At 43.5% G+C, this 25,558-nt stretch overlaps 1 protein-coding gene across 2 annotated transcripts in view; it reads right to left on the bottom strand.

Moving 5' to 3' along the window:
* Positions 1-5,509: 5,509 nt before the first annotated feature.
* Positions 5,510-25,558, bottom strand: part of NUP205 (nucleoporin 205) — a 78,597-nt gene continuing 58,548 nt past the window's right edge. For both annotated transcript variants that reach the window (XM_066262361.1, XM_066262362.1), the window contains exons 35-43: positions 23,090-23,216; positions 18,295-18,371; positions 15,366-15,494; positions 15,054-15,180; positions 13,881-14,047; positions 11,518-11,641; positions 11,000-11,128; positions 10,381-10,454; positions 5,510-5,745 (exon numbers count right to left, since the gene is read on the bottom strand). In XM_066262361.1, the coding sequence (XP_066118458.1) occupies positions 5,593-5,745; positions 10,381-10,454; positions 11,000-11,128; positions 11,518-11,641; positions 13,881-14,047; positions 15,054-15,180; positions 15,366-15,494; positions 18,295-18,371; positions 23,090-23,216 (1,107 nt within the window). In that variant the 3' untranslated portion in view covers positions 5,510-5,592. The remainder of the gene's footprint in view (positions 5,746-10,380; positions 10,455-10,999; positions 11,129-11,517; positions 11,642-13,880; positions 14,048-15,053; positions 15,181-15,365; positions 15,495-18,294; positions 18,372-23,089; positions 23,217-25,558) is intronic.

Below are 25,558 nucleotides of genomic sequence, written 5' to 3'. Positions count from 1 at the left end.
GAAGCTCCAGAAAGAGGTGCATCGGGTAGAACTGGTTTGTCTGTTCTCAAAGAAGCTGATTGAAATATTCCAATAGTTTAGGAATATCTGAGAGTAGGGATCAGCAGAGGAGGAATACCTAATTAAATAAATGATACAATCACAAAGTACCGATTGAGCACCATGTGCTCAGGGAAACTGACGCATAAGGTTTCAGCTTCTTCCCATGGAATGGATGATCTATTCTAGAAAGACTGGAATGGGCAGGGAACAATACACAGCATGCCAGTCTGATGGGCCACATGGGTTAGGAGCTTTGTGTTCAAAATCTAACATATTAACATATTAAAGGAGACAAATCATATGATCAGCAGGTGGCAAAGGGCATGGTAAAAGTCAGCAGCCAATCACAATAAAAACCCTTAAACTAGAAATAGAATTTCCTTAATCTGTTAGAAAACGTCAGAAACACAAATGTCACACTAAAATCTGAGAAGCATTTCTACTGCAAGGAGGAACAAAAGTGGGATCTCCACTCTCACAGTGTCCACTGGAATCCCAGCTTGAGGAGGGGCAGGTAATAAAAATTAGAAAGGAACACAAAACTGTCCTTTTTGCCTTCGCTGGAAATATAACTGCCTTCACAGTAATGCTTCCCTGATTCACTTCCAAGGGAACCTACAGACAGACTACTGGAGCTAAAAGGCACAACTGCTAGATACAAAACCAATACAACAAAATCATTAGCAAGTAAAAGTGGTTACGACTTGATGCAGACGAACACAGGGATCACTGACAGTTTCTGACCATGTCAATAAGCCCGTTAATTCTAGATGATCACTCTGGCAGCTGTTTAGACCATAACTAGAGTGGCAGGTTTTAAAAAGAATTCAAAACTAGAACATTCAGAGAAGGGTAATCTGCATGAACCTGAAATCATAAAGAATGGGTGGAAGAAACAGATGTTTAGCCTAAAGAAAAGACTAACAGGGGAGGTGAGGGTCAGTGAGAAGAACCAAAATGATGCTCTTCAAACATGCAAAGGATTGTGATGAAGATGAGCACTGCTCTTGAACATCAAGGAGTAGAGCTAAGTAAGGAGACTTGGACCAAAATTGGAAGCATTACCTGTGGAAGTAGTGAGTCTGCTGTTACTGGAGGTGACCAACTGTAAACTACATGCCCTCTTCATAAAAAGCACTGAGCATCAGCATATTAGCTGGACGGAAGCACCTAAAACAACTCTTCCAACCCAAAACCTACCTTTCTACACCAGCTAGGCTACTGTAGCAAGTCCAAAGGTGTTAAGTGTAAAAAGGACCTGTTCTACGAACTTGGCAGTGTGGACATAAAGACAGAGTAATGAGGACCTGATGGGTTAAAACAAGCTATGTTTACTGAGCGCTTACTGTGTGCAAGGTAGCACCCTGGCTTTTCCATGAATTAACTCATGCTCTTGACAACCTTGCAGACAGGTACAATTATTACTAAGTTTATGTTGGGGAAATTGAGGCAGAGACCAGTAAGGTAACTTGCCCAAGATTATATACCAGCCAAGTATATGTGTCAGTTAAAGCAGCTAGCTGATATGGAGGATGAAGGAGGGAAATAAATAAAAGATATGTCAAAATTTCACATTTTAGGAAGCCAGGACAGGGGAGCAGAGAAAGAAGTTGGGTGTGGTTTGCAGAGTAGGGAAAGGTAATGGGACCAAACAAGTTGAGTCTGAGATAGAAGATGTAACATGAGATGTTTAGTCGGCAATTGATGACAAGAGAAAAGGACTCTTTGGAGACTGTGAGCAAAGAGGTGAAGGTGACAAGAAACAGACTCTGTAAAGGGGGGGAGGGCTGAGCAGAGTCAAGAACTGAGCCTTGAGGAGCACTCAGTAAGCAGAAGGGAAAAGCAGCCAGCACAAGCAGATACGACTAGATAGGGCCGCGTCCCAACTGGTCCTCCAAGACGCTGATCTCCTTAGCCCTCAGAGGGGCCAGCACCAGAGCCAGTCACCTTGACTCTGTGCAGATGCTTCCATAAAAATAAATCCAGGTGTGTTGTAATGTGAAAGAATGTCAGAAAGAACTGAGTTGCAGGATCCAAAGGACAAAGAAGAAGGGATTAAAGAGCAGGTGATTAAGAGTACCAAGTGCTACCACTTCAAGGGGGAAAGAAAAGCAACACGTGACCCAGCAACAGTATAACAGGCAGTGTACACAAGGCCTTCAGCAGTGTCCACCATTTCAGGCTTCTCTTCCAAAGCTTCCTTACAGCAACTATAGCTAAATGATACTGCAATTAAGGAAGCTGCTGTAGTAACAAGGAGAAAAGCAGCAACAAGACCACAGGAACAAATATTTTAATCCAAGAAAGAATGAATAATGTATAAGCAACTACAATACTACGGAGTGCATTGGAAACAGTCTCCCATAAAAAAATGACAACTAAGAAACATCTTGGAGTGTTCCACAACAATGCCCATGCTTAACCTGTGACTGTTTCATCACGGCCAAAACTTTCCCTTCATCTACACTAAATCAGAATTACTGACACCTTATCAAAGAGAAACTGAACATGTCTGAGTCCTTATAAAGTGTCACTGTTTTAAGTACTTTCATGTATTAACTTATTTTTACTCCTCACATCAAAACCATGAGATAGGTTTCTATTTTAAGATGTGGAAACTGAAGCAGGGTGAATTTAAATAAGCTGCCCAAGTTCCCACAGCTTAAAAATGATGAAGCTAGGGTTCAAACCCAGGAGTCTGACCTCATAAATCCCTAGACATGATGGCTGGTCACAGGTTAAGAACACAGAGAAAGACTTGCCCAAGTTCACAAGCTGGTGAACCACCAGACAGAGGTAGGTAGAATCAGGGTGAAAGGTAATCCACTTCTTTCAACAGCTGCAGTTCGGAGGTGGGAGAAGAGAGGGCAACAGAACATCCCGTGTGCCAGTTACTTCTGGGCTAGGGACTTAATGAAAGGCTTCCACATCGCTCCTTAAATGCCGAGAATTCTGAAACCTCCAATCAGCCACATCCATTTTTACACACTCAAAAGTTTATTCCAAAACTGAATAAATTCACTCTGGGAAAGCACTTACAAAGTTCGGTATAATTGGATCAACTACCAATTAGCTACTGTATCAACCAGTCACAGCTGGAGTCTGACACTCAATTATACACGTGGGGGCAAATTGGTACTGTTTTTTCAACTGTTTCCTACAACAAAATAACAGTAATTACTTCTGTTACTCCTACACTAACACCTAGTTAGGACATCGTGGAAACTTCCAGAGACAGAGGAGCAGCCCTGGTCAATTTGTTGTCAAGGACACCCCCTTTTGGCCTGGAGAATTAAAAATCAATTAGCATCTCAAAACGGACATTGAAGGAACATTTTGTCCTAATCTCTCAGATAAAGAATACAACATTTGAGAAAGGGTCTCATCCCCACAGCACCCGCTTTCCGTTAACTACTTGGCAACACGTCACCTGCCTCTTTTTAGAGGTTTGAAAGCATCAAAGAGTTTGAAGGCACAAAAATTTGGAGGCAACACTCTCACTTGGAAATCTGTTTGTCAAGACCTCCGGTAACGTTCACCGGGCAAAACCACAAATACACGAAGCCTGGCCACAAAACCCGTTTTTCAAACTGAAATAAAAAGCCCTGAGAAATCATCTGTGTACACACGGTCACGCTCATTTTACCTCTAACTGGGCACTTTGGAAACAGGCCCTGGAGGCCGGGGGCTGACCCCTCCCCGGCAGCAGACCCGACCGGGGCGACCCGGGCCTCCGACTCCGCCTTTGGGTTTCTGCGCCCCGCCAGGTGCCTAATTGAGGGCTCATTTCCGGCCCTCCCACGGTCTCGGGTACGCCCACAACAAAGGAGAAACAAAAGAAAGAAGAAGAGGAAAGAAACGCCAGCCAGCAGGGCTCCGAGGCGGGATGGGGTTTGGATCCACGTCGGGCGAGAAAGTAGAACGCGGGGCGGTCACAAAAGGACCCAAACGCTCTAACACGAGAATGTCACAAGGAGCGCGCAGGCCCGGCACACAGTGAGGGGCGCTCGACCCGCTAAGTTTCAGGGACTTGAGAGGCTGCAGGGACATACTGGCCAGGGTGCGTGCGGGGCAGGAGCAGGAGCAAAGCCCCGCGGCCCACCCGAGAGGCGACGCCCAGGCCCCCGGACCCAGGCCGACTCGGCGGCGTCTGGAGCTCCCGAGACATGCCCCCGGCCCGCGTCTCGGCAGCCCCACTCACCAGGAACTGGAGCATGATGTCAGCAAAGAGGGCGCGATGGATGCTGGCAGCTGCCTGGCCCGTCCCTATCCTGCCTCCCGCGGCGCGAGGGGCGGAACCCGTCGTCCACTTCCGGGTCACCCTCGCTCCCCTTCTTCACCTCACCCGGAAGTCGCTAGCGGCGCCCGGCTTCCCCAGACTGAGCGCCCCGGAATTACCGCCTAAATTGGCCCATGGGCGAGGTCAGCGAGGATGAAGTCCCAAGTCCATAGCAGGGCCCGACAGCGTTGAACATTCAGAATCCAGTCCCAGTATCCTGCTTCTGTGAAGCTGGGTGGTCGGGTCCCGGAATGTGCGTTATTACCAGCACCCAGAGATTCTGATGCCCACCCAGGCTTAGGTATTTCTGACCTATAAGGACTGCATGAGGCAGAGGTTCCCACCCCAGCTGCAAAGCTGGATCACCTGTGGACCTTTGCAACACAGTCTACCTGGGCCCTATGCAGAATCTGTGGAAGGGAGGCTGTATTTTTCAAAATCTCCACCGGATTGCTATATAACCTGCCTTGAGCACCTGTGATAGAGGTTAGGTGATTTTGGAGTCTGGCACAGCTGCGTCCCATTATGACCGCCTTGCATTGCACTTCCTGGCAGCCAAGAACAAGTTATTAACCTCCCTGAAGTGTCTGCTTTCAGATGATATGGTCACTTGAACATAAACACAGTTGGAACAAGAAATAGAGGTAACTACAAATTCTTTTGCCTTAACTGTGGCTATTAATTATATGAGAAATATAGGCAGATGATTAGAGACATTTCACAATCATTTCTAAGAGACAAATAAAAGTTATGTTGTCATTTAAATACTAAAAAAGAGATGGCTTGACTTTTTGAGACATTTCTATAACCTATCGTTTGCAGTACTAAATACACTAGTCTATTAAAGAGCATGGCTATAGTGTACTTTCCACTCTGCCCCATGGGGTAACCCTAAATACCACAGAAGTGTAATGTAGGTACAAAGAGAAAAAAATGAGAATTTCCACACTATGCTTTTAATTTAGCATTTGGAACTACAACCCCAGTGAACGACCAGTGAAATGTTGTATGTTGGATTCCAGATAATGTCAATCATTTTCTAGGTAAAATTTCAAAAAACTAGCCATGTATTTGTTCTGTTTCTTTTTTCAGTGTTTATTTTTTACCAGTGAGGATGAAACCAGGCAAAGAAGTTTACAGAAAACATGTCCATATATAAAGAAATAGCAAAATATTTTTTGGTCATAATTTAGAGACAAACTAATCTATAAAAAGGAGATAGTTTTCCCCAATTCATCTCTTCCCTAGAAGAGTATAATTAAGTACGGCTCTCAGTTCCGTGATACCCTCAGCAGGCCTCGGATACGTCGGACAAGAGCTTGTATGAAACTATAGCGGGACCGCACTTTTGAATACAATCCTTCAATGTCCAGAAGTTTCTTTTGTAGTGATTCTCCAAAAGCGCTGATGGTGTCAACCTGAAGCTAGAGGGAACACGGATGACACTTCGTTATTAAAACTGCAGTCTCATGTATTTCTTTTATTCTATGTCTTGCAATTTAAAATAGCTTTGAATCTTTATAACATTGGTCCTTTCTCATGTACCAAATTTTAAAAAAATCACATTTTCCACCCTAGAATTTATTCATACTGCTTTTTTCTCTTTCTTTTCTTGTGTGAATGTGTAAAATTTCAAGTCTTATTGAAATAAGTTGATGCTGCTGCCAACATGTGGGCATGCACAGAAACACTTCCTGAAGGGCCATGTAAGAAGTTACCAAGAGCAAATGGTCTTTGGAGAAAGAGACAGAGGATACATTGGAAAGAACTTTTACTTTTTGCTTCATTCTTCAATTAAAAACAAACATGTGCATGCTTTTACTTTAAAATATATATGTAAATGGGGAAGGAAAATCTGGTATATACTTTAGACATCTGAGGTCTATATACATAGTTTAGAATGCGTATAGTTTCAGATGGCTCTTTCTGGTATTACATTGAAAAGCTAAATCAAGTACCTCTATGAATCTACCTGCCTTCGATTTGGCATTACAATGAAAGCACAGAGTGAGAAAGTTATTTATTAAACCTGCATTTCTTCTAACTTTATAACAGACCAATCTAATGAAAGTCATTAATTCAACATATATTTATTAAGCATCTTGTAGAAGATCTATTCTTTAGCTAAATCGGCACATGGCCTCACTTCACATTAGCTTCCCTGAACAAACCACACCAAAAAAAAACAAATTATAGTACTGTTATCAAGTCACGAAGAGGCAAGTACAGTCAGGGGAGGACAAGAGCATAGTATCTGTAATGTCTGGCTAAGTGTGGGTCTGAAAATGCTGTAACTGTGCCTCACTTTCCTGGATGAAGCCAACCTGCAGCCTTGAGAAAGGCAGAGACTAGCCCTGGCCGGTTGGCTCAGCGGTAGTGTAGGCCTGGTGCATGGAAGTCCTGGGTTCGATTCCTGGCCAGGGCACACAGGAGAAGCACCCATCTGCTTTTCCACCTTTCCCCCTCTCCTTTCTCTCTCTCTTCCCCTCCCGCAGCCAAGGCTCCATTGGAGCAAAGTTGGCCCGGGTACTGAGGAGGGCTCCATGGTGTCTGCCTCAGGGCGCTAGAATGGCTCTGGTTGCAGTGGAGCATTGCCCCTGATGGGCTTGCCGGGTAAATTCTGGTTGGGTGCATGCAGGAATCTGTCTCTCTGCCTCCTAATTTCTCACTTCAGAAAAATACAAAACAACAACAACAAAAAGAGACTAAAAGGGTCCAAGGAAAAGCAGAGGCTTTATTGAACCATGGCTAAGGACATGTACTTTGGCTTCCTAGGAGCAGATCTAGCTCCAATTCATTTTCCCTAACACCACACTCCCTGGCAACTGCTTTGTACCTAAGACTTTGTATTTGTTTCATGTAAGATTTATATTTTAATTGTCTTTGGAATGTTCTTCATTCAATTCCAACCTGACTAATCATGGGGGCTACTAAGCACATAGTACTGTATATAGTCCTGTGCCACATAATGATGGTTTGGTCAGCGTTGAGCTGCACATGTTATAGTGTCCCGTAAGATTATAATGGAGCTGAAAATTCCTATCACCTAGTGACTTTGTTGCCATCATTAATAGAGAGGAATGTTCATGGTGCATTATCTGCTTACAAGCAAACCTATGATGAAAAAAAGAAACTAAAAATCACCGTGGACACAGTTCTGAAAGGAACAATGCCTCTTCAAGAGCCTCAGGCAGGTGCTTCGGGAAGTATTGCAGAAGAAGGCATTGCTATCATGAGAGATGACAGTTCCATGCATGTTATTGCCCCCACAGACCTTCCAGTGGGATAAGATATGGAGGTAGAAGAGAGTGATATTGATGATCCTGACCCTATGCTGAACTAGGTTAATGAGTGTTTGTATCTTTGTCTTTAACAAAAAGTTTAAAAAGTAACAAATACATTCATAGAAAAAAGCTTGCCTGACAAGGCAGTGGTGCAAGGGATAGAGTGTCGGACTGGAAACCCCGAGGTCGCCGGCTTGAGTGCGGGGTTGCTGGCTTGAGCATGGGATCATAGACATGACCCCATGGTAGCTGGCTTAAGCCCAAAGGTCACTGGCTTGAGCCCAAGGTCACCAGCTTGAGCAAGGGGTCTCTTGCTCTGCTGTAGCCCCCCCAGTGAAGGCATATATGAGAAACCAATCAGTGAACAACTAAGGAGCTGCAACAAAAGAATTGATGCTTCTCATCTCTCTCCCTTCCTGTCTGTCTGTCCCTACTTGTCCCTCTCTCTGTCTCTGTCTCAAAAAAAAGCTTACAGCTTATAGAATAAATAAGGAGCTAAAAAAACATGTTTGTACAGCTGCACAATGGGTTTGTGTTTTAAGCTAAGTTTTATTACAAAAGAGTCAAAAAGGTTTTGAAACATTAAAAAATTTTATAAAGTAAAATATTTACAATAAGCTAAGGTTATTAATGAAGAATAAAACTAATAAATTCAGCCGGACCAGGCGGTGGCGCAGTGGATAGAGCGTCGGACTGGGATGCAGAGGACCCAGGTTCGAGACCTCGAGGTCGCCAGCTTGAGTGCGGGCTCATCTGGCCTGAGCAAAACTCACCAGCTTGGACTCAAGGTAGCTGACTCCAGCAAGGGGTTACTCGGTCTGCTGAAGGCCCGCGGTCAAGGCACATATGAGAAAGCAATCAATGAACAACTAAGGTGTCGCAATGCGCAATGAGAAACTAATGATTGATGCTTCTCATCTCTTTGTTCCTGTCTGTCTGTTCCTGTCTATCCCTCTCTCTGACTCACTCTCTGTCTCTGTAAAAAAATAAATAATAAAAAAAACTAGCCTGACCTGGTGGTGGCACAGTGGATAGAGCGTTGGACTGGGATGCAGAAGGACCCAGGTTCGAGACCCCCGAGGTCGCCAGCTTGAGTGCGGGCTCATCTGGTTTGAGCGAGGCTCACGAGCTTGGACCCAAGGTCGCTGGCTCCAGCAAGGGGTTGCTTGGTCTGCTGAAGGTCCGCGGTCAAGGCACATGTGAGAGGGCAATCAATGAACAACTAAGGTGTTGCAACGCGCAATGAAAAACTAATGATTGATGCTTCTCATCTCTCTCCGTTTCTGTCTGTCTGTCCCTATCCCTTTCTCTGACTCACTCTCTGTCTCTGTAAAAAAAAACAAAACAAAACAAAAAACTAATAGGCCCTGGCCGGTTGGCTCAGCAATAGAGCGTCGGCCTGGCGTGCGGGGGACCCGGGTTCGATTCCCGGCCAGGGCACACAGGAGAAGTGCCCATTTGCTTCTCCTCCCCCCCCCCCCTCCTCTCTGTCTCTCTCTTCCCCTCCCGCAGCCAAGGCTCCATTGGAACAAAGATGGCCCGGGCGCTGGGGATGGCTCCTTGGCCTCTGCCCCAGGCGCTAGAGTGGCTCTGGTCCCGGCAGAGCGATGCCCTGGAGGGGCAGAGCATCACCCCCTGGTGGGCAGAGCTTCGCCCCTGGTGGGCGTGCCGGGTGGATCCCGGTCAGGCGCATGCGGGAGTCTGTTTGACTGTCTCTCCCCGTTTCCAGCTTCAGAAAAATACAAAAAAAATAAAAAAATAAAAAAACTAATAAATTCAGTGTGGCCTAAGCGTACCGTGTTTATAATTGCACAGCAGTGTACAGGAATAAACAAGGCCTTCACCCTCACTGACTCACCCAGAGCAACTTCCAGTTCTGCAGGCTCTGCTCATGGAAGTGCCTAACACAGGTGTGCCACTTTTTATCTTTTATACCATGTTTTTACTGTACCTTTTCTATATTTAGATATGTATAGATACACAAACACCACTGGATTAAAACTTTCTTCAGTATTCCACACTGTGATATGCTGTCTGTACTGGTATGTAGCCCAATAGCAACAGGCTACACCATGTGGCCTAGGTATGTACTAGGCTATATCAATGGTTTTCAATCTTTTACACGTGGGACGAGTGACAATAGGAGAATAATTTCGGGACCACTAAGGCAGAAATCACCCTGAGCATAAGTAAATTTGACTAAGATCATTGGGTCTATAATCATCATACATCATCAGGGTGGTTAACTCTGTCACGGACTGGCATGAAATTTCTGGCTGACTGATCTGTAAACTGGTGGTTGAAAAACTGCTCTATACCATTTAGGTTTGTGTGAGTGCACGCTACAATGTTTGCACAACCACAAAATAACTTAACGACACACTTCATTAAGCAACACCTGACTATATAATCTATTACAGCAAAATTTTTAATGGCTACTGACATCTCTCCATTAAATTATTTTCTGAAAAGCTAAGTGTTGAGTGATACTTTATGCCTAAAAATTCTACAAAATTAATTTTTTAAAAATTAAGAGTTTCCAGATTATAATGCCTACCAATTACTGAACCTTCATTAGGTTCCAGGCACTTTTTTCGATGAGGAATTAGAGGCTCAGAAGTTAAGTCAGTTGTTCCAAGTCCCACACCTATTTGGTGGTCATGCCAGAACTCAAATCAGGTCTTCATATACATCCTGAAAAGTATAATCTTACTGATAGACCAGACTTTCCTTTTTCCTTTTAGAAATAAAAAGAGTAGGAGACTAGAACCTTACCTGGTCGATGTCATGTTGGCTTACTCTAGTCAGTCCACTTCTAAAATCCATGTTGGCTTCAGAAGCAAAGGAATCTAGAAACAAAAGACACACTCAAACCATTTTTGCAAGTATTTATCTACAACACAGCGAAGAACCTGAGACAATGAACCACAGCGTCATGGAAAACGTGGGTCCAGACTGAGAACTCTACTTCACCTTCCAGCCAATGGAAGCCCAGGAGCACTGCACTGGCCCAGGCCAGGGCTCCCAAGCTTGTCCTGTTCTTCCCCCAAGGGATCCAGCACACGCTCACCAGTCACAGCAGCTTACTGACCCACTTCCATTCTTCTGGACAATTATTAGTGACTAGGGGACTCTGGAGCTGGGTCACCCCTTAACTGAAAGAAGTTGAGGAACAGCAGAGAAGAACCTCCAAGATGCTCTTCTGCTCTGCACAGTGTCCCATGACGGAAGTGAAATACAAAATAAAGCTATGTCTAATAACTAAGTAGAGCTCACTCATCCAATCTACTCTTAGTAACCTAGACACAAAAAATAAGTTAAAATGGGACTAGTTTTTCAAGGCAGCAAAATCAAAAGCCATTTATGGCTCATTAATTTGCAGAGTAAAGTTTACCTTGGAGCCTTCTGCTTTTAAACAAGGTCCTGGAGGCAAACAAGGAATCCTGTGAGTCCGTGGGCGTGCAATGTAACAAGTAGTACTCCAGATGGCGCCAAAGGATATACAGGCAGGTCTCTATGATAACTACAGAAGGGAGCTCAGATCAAGGAAAACATCTCAACACAAAAGAGACCGCACCATCTAGTGATATACCCAGGCCTCGGGTTGACAGCCAGGGGTAGGACACCATTCAAGCTGTGTGAGAAAGAGGAGAGGCTCGTGGGGCACTGAGCCAGCAGTCTCCAGTATCCTTGTTTCCTGTGCAGACAGAAAGTGTCTGTATAGTAGCTACTCTAAAAGAAATTTTTTCAATTTGGAAATACATCAGACATTTACTGGAAAAAAACCGAATAGTTATTATATCGCTTTCCATATGGTTTTGATGCCCAAACAATGTGAGAATCAGAGTTCCCGCATTGGCAGATTCTCTTTAAGGTCACGGTCCGGTCCTGCTATGATGTCACGAAGGATACAAGAGCACAGGGAAAGCAGTTTCGCTCGGTTGTTGATCAGCTTTACCAAACGCCGTCTTGCGAGAACATACTTCTGGGCAGAGGAGATTTTATCAACACCCGTGGGCATCACAGACTGACACAGCTAAAGGGAAAGAAACACATGCAGTATTAAGAATAGTACAAACTGCCTGACCAGGCAGTGGCGCAGTGGATAGAGCGTCAGACTGGGATGCGGAAGACCCAGGTTCAAGACCCCAAGGTCGCCAGCTTGAGCGTGGGCTCATCTGGTTTGAGCAAAAATTCACCAGGTTGGACCCAAGGTCACTGGCTCAAGCAAGGGGTTACTCGGTCCGCTGAAGGCCCATGGTCAAGGCACATATGAGAAAGCAATCAATGAACAACTAAGGTGTCGCAATGCACAACGAAAAACTAATGATTGATGCTTCTCATCTCTCGGTTCCTGTCTGTCTGTCCCTGTCTGTCCCTCACTCTGACTCTCTCTCTGTCTCTGTTAAAAAAAAAAAAAAAAAAAAGAATAGCACAAACTGTAATCAATGAAAATACTATAAGTGGGTCCTTGAGATAAGCACTGGGAAAAGCATCCAAATAGGTTGAAACATCCTGGCAGACAAGTCATTAACTAGTTAGGAAGCTAGTAACTTAAAAAAGTGAGAGCCCAGGAAGCAGTCAAATTACAAATGAATATTCATCTATTGCTTTCTGAAAAAGTTCTGACCCCAAAACAAACATCTCTATTCTATCGATGCCGACCAACCCTGAATTTCCTGTCAAATTAAGACAAAAAGCAACAAAGTTTTCAAAGCAGTAGGTGCTAACAAGGCCATGCAGAATTTCTGTAAGAGCTGTCATGTCTTTTCTGAAGAAAATGTAAGATAGAGGTCTAGAGCATAAAAAACACCATCACCAACCAGAACCTCCCCCCACCATCTTCATTGGGCAGACCCCTAGAGCCCAGGGGTTCAGGTAAGATCCAGACCAGGAGTCCCCAAACTACGGCCCGCAGGCCACATGCGGCCCCCCGAGGCCATTTATCCGGCCCCCACCGCACTTCCAGAAGGGGCACCTCTTTCATTGGTGGTCAGTGAGAGGAGCATAGTTCCCATTGAAATACCGGTCAGTTTGTTGATTTAAATTTACTTGTTCTTTATTTTAAATATTGTATTTGTTCCCGTTTTGTTTACTTTAAAATAAGATATGTGCAGTGTACGTAGGGATTTGTTCATAGTTTTTTTTATAGTCCGGCCCTCCAACAGTCTGAGGGACAGTGAACTGGCACCCTGTGTAAAAAGTTTGGGGACCCCTGATCCAGACCCTGGGCCGGGCAGAGGGCAGAGTGAAGTGGGGACGGAGAAGGTCACGTACTTGATTGCCATGCCCTGCTCCTCCCTCCTCCTGCGAGTACTACCCTCGCCATAAGCTCTGCGTGATGGAGCAGGGCTGCCAGGTGGGAACCACAGTCCCAGAAACGACCTGAACCCAGCCACCCCTGCCTCAGCCTGGACTGGCTGGTGGTGTGGTTTTGGGTATTCAAATGTCTAGTGCCTCAGTTTCCTCATCTGAGAACTGAGAGGAGCAAAAACACCTGCTTCATGTATTCAGGTAAAATTTGTAGCTCAGGGCCTGGCACATCATAAATACTCAATACGCTCCCCATGATTATCAGAAGACTGGCAGGAGGGCGCAGGCTTTTTCTACTCTGCGAGCGACGGAGAGTGTTGTAGAAAAGTGGCTGCGGACCAGGAATGGCAAAATGGTTCAACAGCGGGCCCACAGGGCACCAGGCAGCTTCAGTGCTGGCGGAGGTGCCGTGCAGTTCAGCTGTGCCGACTGAGAAAGATGACAGGCTACTCAGGGAGCAAACCTGGCAGCTCAGCATCTGTAGCCAAAATAAACGCCCACGAATGATTCTGGGTCACTGAGAGCAGGCAGTCACATCTGCTATACCATCCCACTGTCTGAAAAATTCACTGAGCAGGGACTAAAACTACTGAAGACACAGACAGACACCTGACCTAATGAGTCGCATCTACTGAATAAAAACCTGTAACAGATGCCTAAGTTTCTCAGCACAGATTTTAGGGCATAAATTACCAAACTCTCTCATTCAAAGACTGGCTGCCATTCACTGAATGGCAGGTGGTCTTCTTGAACACGTGCAACTTCACAGTCTTTCATTCAAGAGTTTCTGTGCTTACGAGGCATGGGGCTGAAGGGAGAGGCTCGTCTTCAACCACACGGAGGAATCGTTTCAATTCCTTTTGTCTCATTGCCTGTGTCATCTTTACTCACAAGTCTGACACTCGTACCCTCACCCTCATGAGTGAAGTCAATGGCTTCACAACTCATTATAAGATTCATACCTCTTTTATCTCATCTGGTGGAAGCTGCTCTACATTCTGAAGCTTGTTGACACTCTGTCGATGACTGTCGTAATAGCTGAAGAAATCATTCGCGCTTTGCTTCAGCAGGTAGACAATAATGCCCAAACCAGGGAGGCGCCAACAGGGAACTACTAGAGCTTGGGTATCTAACAGAGTTCGTGATGAAAAAAGAAAAGAAACCATGTTCCACTTAGAAGCATTTTATATGAATATCAAATGACCTGTTTTAAAACAAGGGATGCCCAGGGATTTAAGGACACATAAACTATTATTAAAACCAACCCAATACTACTCTTAAATACCACTGACAGTTCAAAGGAGTGGTTAGGAGCTCCTGTATGTACAGAATATGGATAAACATAAGGTTGAAGACCTGGAAAGAATGGGAAGTGAGACTAAGGACACAGACGGAGCTTACCCTTTCCTGGGTGAAGACATTTCAGAAATCTGTTAGTTATAAACCTTTACACCTGTCTCCCCACCCACCACCCATATGCAGAACAACCTTACCCCAAGCCATGTACACAAATTTGGATCCTTCCTTTGGGGTCTCAAGTACTATGCAAAACTATATTCTGGCCTGACCAGACAGTGGTGCAGTGGATAGAGCGTTGGACTGGGATGCAGAGGACCCAGGTTCAAAACCCCAAGGTTGCCAGTTTGAGCGCAGGCTCATCTGGTTTGAGCAAGGCTCACCAGCTTGAGCCCAAGGTCGCTGGCTTGAGCAAGGGGTCACTCACTCTGCTGTAGTCCCCCGGTCAAGGCACATATGAGAAAGCAATCAATGAACAACTAAGGTGCCGCTACAAAGAACTGATGCTTCTCATCTCTCTCTCCCTTCCTGTATGTCTGTCCCTATCTGGCCCTCTCTCTGTCTCTAAATAAAAAAAAACCCAAAAACTATATTCTGGCCACAAGACTCTTCTAGCTTTATCCTCAGATAATCTAGGATTTCTCTAGTCTCCTGAGCTCCCCAGCCGATCGCCAGTCTGACCACTGTACCTTCTTGCCACTCCTTCTTACAGTTTTTAAAATTTCCATTGTTATTCATATAGAAAAAGACCACATCTTACTGGAGCCAATCAGAGCTTGTTATAATCATTATTACAGAACAACTGAACTCCTCAAACACAGAGAAAGAACCAGGCTCACCTTGCCGGGGTCCATCTCTGGTAAGGGTCTCGGACAGACTGGGGGTGAAAAGGCACGTGGCTTGCTGGAAGGGAGGGGAACTCTGTAGCATGAGTGACTGGCAATATTCCATGACGTTGGCACAAATCTGCAGTGGAAGAAGAGCAGTAACCAAAATATTACCCCCCAAATGGAAAAGGAGAACAAAGCTTTGATGAATTTGTTAAATTAGAACAAAGTTAGATATCAATTTATAAAATTACTGTTACTTTTATCATGTTTCTAAAAACATAAAAACCTTACAGACTGAGGCACAGTTCTCACTGCCCCTACCTGCTGCATGGCCAGCTCGATCTCATCTTTCCTGCTCACTCTGTCTCCCTCTACATGGTCATCTTGAAACTTAAACTGACGGAGTCTGTCAGAGCCACCAAAGCGACTTAGCAGTCCCAAGCATTGGCGCTGAAAAAGAAAAGGACATTTTGTTCATATCTAAGTATTTTTAAAATCAGCGCCCTCTCTTCTTGAGGGATATAAGAAAGAAAAACTCAGTGGGGAATAGACTCACTCTTTAAACCGTCTGATTTCTTATTTCCAACTGAGTCTACTAAAGTTAGCACTATTAAAATTCACTTTTTTTTTGCAAATGTATATGCTTCGCAGTCAATACATTACAAGAATATCAATTTTTTAAGCATTTGACTTTCATCTATAATCTAAGAATTCTCTGTATCACACCAAGGAATTGATTGGCAGATACTCATTAAATAAACACAAGTGGACAATGAGAGGCAGGGTGAAGTGGCAAATAGGAGTTGATCTGTAACATCACAACTGTCTCCTAGAGCTCAAACTCAAAGGCTCGTACTTTTGTGGCCACTTCTGCGGACTTCATAAAAAAGGCTGGGAACACACAGGTGTTCCTTGGCAGACAGAATGCAAATCTGTTTGAAATGCCGGTACACTTCATCTGAGAAGACAATTTTTCCTAAGGTTTCAGAGGCAAAGGATGAGCTTTTCAAAACTAGTAGTGTATCCAGTAGTCAGTACATGGGTTTGAAATCAGAGATGTGGGTTCCAACAGCAGGTGTGTGACTTTTTGTTCTGTGACCTGGAACAAGTCACTTGACTTCCTCAAGCCTTTCTGGTCACATATCTAGTGACAATAGCAATTCCTACCATGTACAATTGTTGCCAGGATTACTGGAGACACTGAATTGCATTTAAAGTGCTAAGTGTAGTGTTGTTCTGCACATAGTTAAGTGGACAATAAAATCATATATTTTAAAAATTTGTATTACACACACACCTCCATATACTTACATACATATGTACAAAATGAATAGCTTATTTAAACTGATGTTTATATAATAAGTTGGGTAAGACAGCACATATTAAGGAAACATTATAATATAAACTTATTTTGTCAAAATTGTTGTATCTATTTTTAAAACTTATAACTGGCTGTTTGCTATTCTTATAGTTAAAACAGATGCATTAAAACATGTCCAGAGATCACCTTGTGAATGATTCATCAAAAATATCTTTTCCGGCCCTGGCCGGTTGGCTCAGCGGTAGAGCGTCGGCCTGGCGTGCAGGAGTCCCGGGTTCGATTTCTGGCCAGGACACACAGGAGAAGCGCGCATCTGCTTCTCCACCCCTCCCCCTCTCCTTCTTCTCTGTCTCTCTCTTCCCCTCCCGCAGCTGAGGCTCCATTGGAGCAAAGATGGCCCAGGCGCTGAGGATGGCTCTGTGGCCTCTGCATCAGGCGCTAGAATGGCTCTGGATGCAACAGAGCGACGCCCCAGAGGGGCAGAACATCGCCCCCTGGTGGGCATGCCGGGTGGATCCAGGTCGGGCACATGCGGGAGTCTGTCTGACTGCCTCCCCGTTTCCAGCTTCGGAAAAATGAAAATATATACACACACACATATATATATATATATATATATATATATATATATATATATATATATCTTTTCCTCTCTATGAATAAAAAGAAGTTAAAAGACTGGAAATAGTATTAGCCAGAGCAGTTGGGTTTTGTTGATGAGAGTGCAACCCTTTTGACAATAACTCAAAATGCATCACGTGTATACCCTTGGACCTGGTGATACCACTTATGTTATTTAATCCAGTTTAAAATTTTGCACACAAAATTGCTGATGGCAGCATTTACTTCTGCAAACTTGAAAACCAGATTGTGAAAAGAGGATTGGTTAAGAAAATTACTCTATCAAAAACAGTGGGATATAAGTTCTAGTATATAAATACACTTATTCTGAAGCCAATAAAAAGAAAAGATGATCAAAGCAGGACAGATTCATCAAAAGATTATGATAAGATATGTAAATGGGCCCTGGCCGGTTGGCTCAGTGGTAGAGCGTCGGCCTGGCATGCAGGAGTCCCGGGTTCGATTCCCAGCCAGGGCACACAGGAGAAGAGCCCATCTGCTTCTCCACCTCTCCTCCTCTCCTTCCTCTATGTCTCTCTCTTCCCCTCCCGCAGCCAAGGCTCCATTGGAGCAAAGTTGGCCCGGGCGCTGAGGATGGCTCTATGGCCTCTGCCTCAGGCGCTAGAAGGGCTCTGGTTGCAACAGAGCAACGCCCCAGATGGGCAGAGCATCGCCCCCTGGTGGGCATGCTGGGTGGATCTGGTTGGGCGCATGCGGGAGTCTGACTGCCTCCCCGCCTCCCCGTTTCCAACTTCAGAAAAATACCAAAAAAAAAAAAAAAGATATGCAAATGATAAGCAATCTGCTAGGTTTGAATATATTGATAGGAGAGTACACAATTGAAGAGGAGTTTGTGAATAAATTAGAAATAAATACATAAAAATCAAGCAAATAAAAAAAAATTATTTACTCTAAGGTAAACAATGTCACACAGAAAAGTAACATATCATCCATGCCAATTACACAGTAATAATAATCTAACACTAAACATTGATCTAATCAAAATTATGATATAGTTATATTGATTATGGGGGAGTATAAAAAGTGTACATATTTTATGATGGGAGAAAAGGAGTAAAGATATCTAGATTCTCAACCTCCTCAATGGGAAATCAATAGATCATTCCTAAAATTGGATAATCAAGAAGTAGCAATATAAGCATGTAATTTGGAAATAATAAAGAATCGATTAAAGTCACTGAAAGGCTTTGCGGAACCCAGGGAGCAGGCTGGGGAGGATGAATGAAGGGTCAGTGGACATTGTTAAAAGTCTTACACTTGCTTTTTAAAGAAATAACAAGCAGTTACCTGGAATCTTCCAATATGTCCCTGTAGCTCCATTAGCGATCCTTCATTTACATCAACATCCAGTTCACATAATATACCTAGAAAATTTGGAATGCTTTTAAGTGTAGTTTTATAATCAAGAAGATAAAAACATTAAAAAGCAAGGAAGAGCCTGACCAGGCAGTGGCACAGTGAATAGAGCGTCAGACTGGGATGTGGAGGACCCAGGTTTGAGACCCCAAGGTCGCCAGCTTGAGCACGAGCTCATCTGGCTTAAGCAAAAGCTCACCAGCTTGGACCCAAGGTCGCTGGCTCGAGCAAGGGGTTACTCGGTCTGTTGAAGGCCCACAGTCAAGGCACATATGAGAAAGCAATCAATGAACTAAGGTGTTGCAACAAAAAACTGATGATTGATGCTTCTCATCTCTCTGCATTCCTGTCTGTACCTGTCTGTCCCTCTCTCTGACTCTCTCTCTCTGTCCCTGTAAAAAAAAAAAGGTAAGGAAGAGCAGTTCTAGTACTTTGTATTCTTTATGTGCATAAGCAAACTCTGCCGAGGGGGAGTTTGGGGAAATATTACAAAGATTCATATGCAATCTAAATCCAGATTCAGTTAGTGACTTTGACCCTGAGCCCACCCCTCAGGAGTAGTACTGAGGAAAGAGGAAAACCCAACACATTATTGCAAATTCTCATGCAATCTGCAAAGAAGTGTATCAGAGTGATTAGGAACATCCTGCAGAAATCAAAGGGAAACTGCTGGGAGGAGAGCCACTCAACAACGGGGCTTTGGGAAGGTGAGAAGGGTGGCCCGACTGGGACCAGCAGGCTGAGGGGGGGAAATGAGCACAGGGAGCCCCAGGACCGAGACACCAAAGGATGGGTGGGGTGGGGCCTGGCTCCCAGAATGAGCTTGGGCTCCAGGTGCCATACTCTGCCCTGCAAACACTCTGCTCAGGTACAGAAACAACCCTGGAGAGGAAAACTGCTGGGGGTGCTGGGGTGGGATCAGGGCTTGTTCTCAGACTTCTCCAACAGAAAAATGGGGGTAGGGTAGACTGGTAGGTAAGTGCACAGGCTCAGGAGCCATACTGCCTTGGAAACTCTCTACTACCAGTATTATCTATGCGATTTTGGACAAGTTAACCTCTCTGTGCCTCAGTTTCCTCATTGTAAAATGTAAATAATAATAGTTATACTTCTTAAGATGGTTATGAGAATTAAATAAATTAACATGCTAAGCCCAGCCTGTGGTAGCGCAGTGAATAAACTGTCGACCTGGAATGCAGAAGTCACCAGTTCAAAACCCTGGGCTTGCCTGGTCAAGGCACATATGACAAGCAACTGATGGACAACTAAACTGAAGCAACTATGAGTTGATACTTCTTTCTCACGCCTCCCCTTCTCCTCACTCTGCAAAACCAATAAGTAAAATCTTTTACAAAAATGCTAACTGTATAAAACAATTCTTGGCACATTTAATAAATATGAGCTATTAATAATTAATATCACGAGTTCTAAGAGAAAAAAGATTATAATTGGCCATGCTGTCATTCAAGAATAAAGGCAACCTTTAGCCATTCATAAACATTAAAGAATTCAGGGACTATAATATAATTTTACTTGGGAGATGGGACTCAATACAGATTAAAAATGCCAAGAGATAAATGAAAAGAAAGAACTCAAGAATGGTAAAACCATGGAAGGAAAAAAACAGATTTTGATGTTTTTAAGTGAACCCATGTCCACATACAAGTAAAACTAAATAGCTAGAGCAGCAGTTCTCAACCTGTGGGTCATGACCCCAGCGGGGGTCGAACAACTAAAACACAGGGGTCGCCTAAAGCCATGGGAGAATACATATTTCCGATGGCTTTAGCCGCTGAGAAGCCGTGCTACCGTCTGCAGCAGCGCTATTCAGCTTGAACTCAGGCCGTTATGGACGTGAGTTCCAAACTGAATGCCTGCAGTCATGCGCAGACGTGATTGCATCATCCATCTGGGGCCTAAGGGGCGGGGGAAGCGGGGAGAACGCTCCACAGTCTATAGCAGTGCGGCTGCTCATCCACAGCAATGTATTACGTGTGTCCGGCACTTGCTGACGTCATCAGTGGGCGGGTGCAGCAAGCGCTGGAGGACAGAAGCCTAGGAGGCAGAGAGCCAAGAGAGCCTGCTGGTGTAAAAAAGGTTAATAATGTAAAAACAGTACACACACCATACACACAATACTGTGTAAGTGTAAGGTGCTTTGTGTGTAATCATTACACAGTACATAAAGCAGCTTACACTTACACAAAGCACCATACATTTACACAATGTGTCTTATACTATAAGAGACCACTGTAAGATGTAGTTCACACTGTTCCCCTATGTATAATTATCTCCCATATCTCCCACTATTTTCCCATATTCTGAATGAGGAAACTGCTGAAATCAGCGGTTTCCGGCATTGAATCCGCCTCCTTTTGATTTCATTGGGAGTGCTGCAGATTTTGTGGAAGAGAGCTCCCGAGAATCTTGGGTTACCACACAATCCACCGCAGCCTCCTTTTGATTTCAATAAGAGGCAGAGAAATGACGGTTCCCGACACATTTCTTCCTCTCCTATTCAAGTCAATGGGAGGCCGCAGCAGATTCCGCTCAAATATAGAGCATGTTGCTTAATTTTTTCCACGCTAGAACTTTTCCTAGAGCAGGAAAATTCCAAATAGACTGAAAGAGGCCTCACACTGAGGGATCTGCTGTGCGGATTCTGCAGTGTAAAAGATCTGCCTCCTATAGAAGTCTATAGACTGAAAGAGGCCTCACACTGAGGAATCTGCTGTGCGGCTTCTGCAGTGTAAAAGATCTGCCTCCTATAGAAGTCTATTGGGGATGGCGGATTCCACCTTTGGAATTTTCCTGCTCCAGGAAAAGTTCTAGCGTGGAAAAAATTAAGCAACATGCTCTATATTTGAGCGGAATCTGCTGCGGCCTCCCATTGACTTGAATAGGAGAGGAAGAAATGTGTCGTAACTGCATTTCTGCCGTACAGGGGATCTCTCTTCTGAGGAATCCACGGGTCTCCCATTGAAGTAAATGAGATGTGGATTCCACCGCAGAAACCGCTGCTTTATAGTGTGAAAGAGCCCTGAAAGATACCATGCTGTGCAGAAACTGCAGTGTATCCTATGACATAGTTCACACTGTTCTATATAGAAAACTTGCCACTCATCTGGAAAAAACAGATCCATTAGTTAAGCAGCTATTTACGGAATGGTAGCCCCAATACACCATCAGGAGGTCCATTAGTAATATTTCTCAATATATAATTAAATATTGTTTTTGTGATTAATCACTATGTTTAAATTATGTTTGATTTGTAGCAATGAGAATACATAACGCATATCAGGTATTTACATTCCGAATCATAACTGTAGCAAAATTACAGTTATGAAGAGCCACCAAAATTATTTTTTGGTTTGGGGTCACCGCAACATGAGGATCTGTATTGCAGGGTCACGGCATTAGAAAGGTTGAGAACCACTGAGCTAGAGGTATTACGGTATCAGGATTGAACGTGTTCTAAAACATGACAGTAAAAACAATATACATAAACATAACCTGAAGGTGGAAAAGGAAGTATAAAAGAACACATCAGTTCCTCTTTCCCATCAGAAGTTGGCTGACTGTCTAAAATCTACATGCAAGAAAGAAATATAATTTTTAAAATGACCAAAACTATCTTAACTTTTTTTGTTGTTGTTACAGAGACAGAGAGAGAAAGGGACAGACAAGAAGGGAGAGGGATGAGAAGCATCAATTCTTCATTGAGGCTCCTTAGTTTTTCGTAATTGACTGCTTTCTCATATCTGTCTAGACCGGGGGTGGGGGGCGGCTATAGCAGAGTGAGTGACCCCTTGCTCAAGGCAGCAACTCTAGGCTCAAACCAGCGACCATGGGGTCATATCTATGATCCTACACTCAAGCCGGCAACCTCGGGGTCTCGAACCTGGGTCCTCCACGTCCCAGTCTAGCGCTGTATCCACTGTGCCCCCACCTGATCAGGCTCTTTTTTTTTTTTTTTTAATTTTTATCATTATTTATTTAGTTAGTTATTCATTTTAGAGATTAGAAAGAGTGAGAGAGAGAGAGAGAGAGAGAGAGAGAGAGAGAGAGAAGGGGAGGAAGAGCAAGAAGCATCAACTCCCATATGTGCCTTGACCAGTCAAGCCCAGGGTTTTGAACTGGTGACCTCTGGGTTCCAGGTTGATGCTTTATCCACTGCGTCACCACAGGTCAGGCCTGGTCAGACTCTTAAAAACTTTTCATAATCTGTTTTTCTTCTTAATTATAGTGATTTTTAAGTACTAGTATCTCTTGTACTCTTGTAATAAGCATTTGTCTGGAATTCATCAATGTCTTCAGCTTTTCTTCAATTACTTTTTCTATCTGTTAATTATGTAAAACTAGTTATTCTCTAACACTGCATGTAAAAGGTAATCTCATTCTTATAAATTACCTCTGTGCATCTCTGTATCTCTCTCCCCCTCATGTACTGGGAGCATTGTTTAAACAGAGAACAGTGTTTAAAAAGCTATTTATCAAATGTTAACTCCTGGTAATTTCTAGATAGTGGGATTTTGAGTGTTATTTTCTTGGACTCTGAATTTTTTTATATGCACATATGTCAGTTTTATAAATATAAACTTAGTATTTCTAAAAAGGCACTGAACTCTGTTAGTACTGATAAGTCACATATAGCTGCTGAGTAGGAGCCTATTCTGTTAAGTGCACGTCAACCTGTAAAGAATTAGTAGAAGTCCACTCGACTCACTGGGAAGAGCAGCTTTACTTATGATCCCGGTCAGCAGTGCCAGCTCCTGCAGGGACCCGGCGCTCACGTCCTGACAGCGCAGGATGGCCTGGATGGTGTCCGAATGCGCAATGAGGAACTGCAGCACCTGCCCGAGAAAGAGCAGGAGAAATGAAGACAGAGGGAAAGAGCAGAAAGTTATGAACTTATAACTCATAACAATGAAACAAGTAATTCAATCTAACTAGACAAGGAACTGTCTTTCACACTTACACAGTTTATTTCTTCAAGAAGCAAACATTTACCTAAACTTCTTAAGAAAACTAAGGGATTATTTCAAAGTTGAGAAAGTAATGTATTTAGAGGCTGTGTAATGTATTTAGAGGCTGTAGAAGAGTGTAATGTAACTTAGAACAAGTGCATAAAAACTGTTTTGACCCCTATTTTATTTACTTATTTATTTTTTGTCCAAATGGAAGTAGAACAAGAGTTTAAAATGAGTGAGGCCTGACCAGGCGGTGGCGCAGTGGATAGACCATCGGACTGGGATGCCGAGGACCCAGGTTCGAGACCCCAAGGTCGGCAGCTTGAGCGTGGGCTCATCTGGCTTGAGCAACAGCTCACCAGCTTGGATCCAAGGTCGCTGGCTTCAGCAAGGGGTTACTCAGTCTGCTGAAGGTCCGCAGTCAAGGCTCATACAAGAAAGCAATCAATGAACAACTAAGGTCTCGCAACAAAAAACTGATAATTGATGCTTCTCATCTCTCTCCGTTCCTGTCTGTCTGTCCCTGTCTGTCCCTCTCTCTGACTCTCTCTCTGTCCCTGTAAAAAAATAAATTAAAAAAATAAATAAATAATACACTTTTGAAGAAACTGACTCTGACAATAATCTGTGTAGTTATTCCTTGTATTTGAAAAATAGCCCTTACATTTAGTCCTAAACAGACACTAGACTATACATGTAACACCCAGACATTTAAAACATCACTTATGCAATTTAACTTTGGAATAACTTTTTTAAAAAGAAACATCTAAGTTAATTATAGTTATTTACTTTGAATAAATTCAATACAATAAGACTGTAGATTCATGATGGTCAGCTTAATTAACCATTGAAAGGCTAAAGTTACATATTATATTATTAGCATAAAAAAACAAAGAAATATATATATATGATCTACCAGAAAGTTCTGTCTGTTTTGGGAATAAAACAAAATACAAATTTTTCTTACCGTCAATAAACTTTATTAAATAATATAATTGCCATTATTATTAATAATTTCTTGCCAGCATGAGGGCAATTTGTATATCCCATTTTTGAAAAATGTTTTATCTTTTGATGCGAAAAATTGAACCAGTGCTTGTTTGATATCTTCTTCATTTTTGAATTTTTTGCCCTTCAAAAAAATTTTATAAGGACAAAACAAGTGATAGTCGGAGAGTGCTAAGTCCGAGGAATATGGTGGATGCGACAGACATGCTTCTGTAGCATTTCTTGTTGAAATTCGTAAAAATTATAGTGGTGTAAATGAACTTTATCAGTAGCCATGGGTACACTATCACACACATAAGACTAACGTGAATCAACTTTGTTTTAGTTAATTTGCTACATCAGTATGTATACATTAAGTGATAAAAATAGAGAGGCACACATGCGCCAAATAAACATGTGCTTACGTGTCAAAAGTTGTTGTGATAGAAACGGACAGAAATTTCCGGTAGACCTTATATTTTTTGAAGGTTTCAGTGAAAAGCATGAAAATAAAACTAATTTCTGGTGCTCAAAAAGAATTATGAGTTTGAAAATTCACTTATTTAAATTATTTAATTCTTGGCCCTGGCCGGTTGGCTCAGCCATAGAGCGTCGGCCTGGCGTGCAGGAGTCCCAGGTTCGATTCCCGGCCAAGGCACACAGGAGAAGCGCCCATTTGCTTCTCCACCCCTCCCCCTCTCCTTCCTCTCTGTCTCTCTCTTCCCCTCCACAGCGAGGCTCCACTGGAGCAAAGATGGCCCAGGCGCTGGGGATGGCTCTGTGGCCTCTGCCTCAGGCGCTAGAATGGCTCTGGACGCAACAGAGCGACGCCCCAGAGGGGCAAAGCATCACCCCCTGGTGGGCATGCCGGATGGATCCCGGTCGGGCGCATGTGGGAGTCTGTCTGACTGCCTCCCCGTTTCCAGCTTCAGAAAAATGAAGAAAAAAAAATTATTTAATTCTCTAAATATCAGAACTAAATGTGGTACATCATCTATCTTTTGTATTTTCTGTAAGGCTTAATATAGTATATACCCCCCTCTCAATAAATATCTGGTTAAAGTGCATTTTAGAAGTCAGTTTATTCCCATCACAATAAGAGCTTCTTTTACTGAAGAACAAATTTAGATTGCTTGTTCCATCTCGCTATTCCATGAATTAGCTGGGGTGTTTCATTCAAACAGAAGTAGAAATACAGGCCACTGAAGTTCAGAGTCAAGTCCAGCAGCCTACTTTCC

This window comes from Saccopteryx bilineata, chromosome 2, assembly GCF_036850765.1.
Source record: "Saccopteryx bilineata isolate mSacBil1 chromosome 2, mSacBil1_pri_phased_curated, whole genome shotgun sequence".
Classification (NCBI taxonomy): Eukaryota; Metazoa; Chordata; class Mammalia; order Chiroptera; family Emballonuridae; genus Saccopteryx; species Saccopteryx bilineata.
Note: the sequence above shows the minus strand (reverse complement) of the source record. Positions and strands in the feature narration are given on the sequence as shown.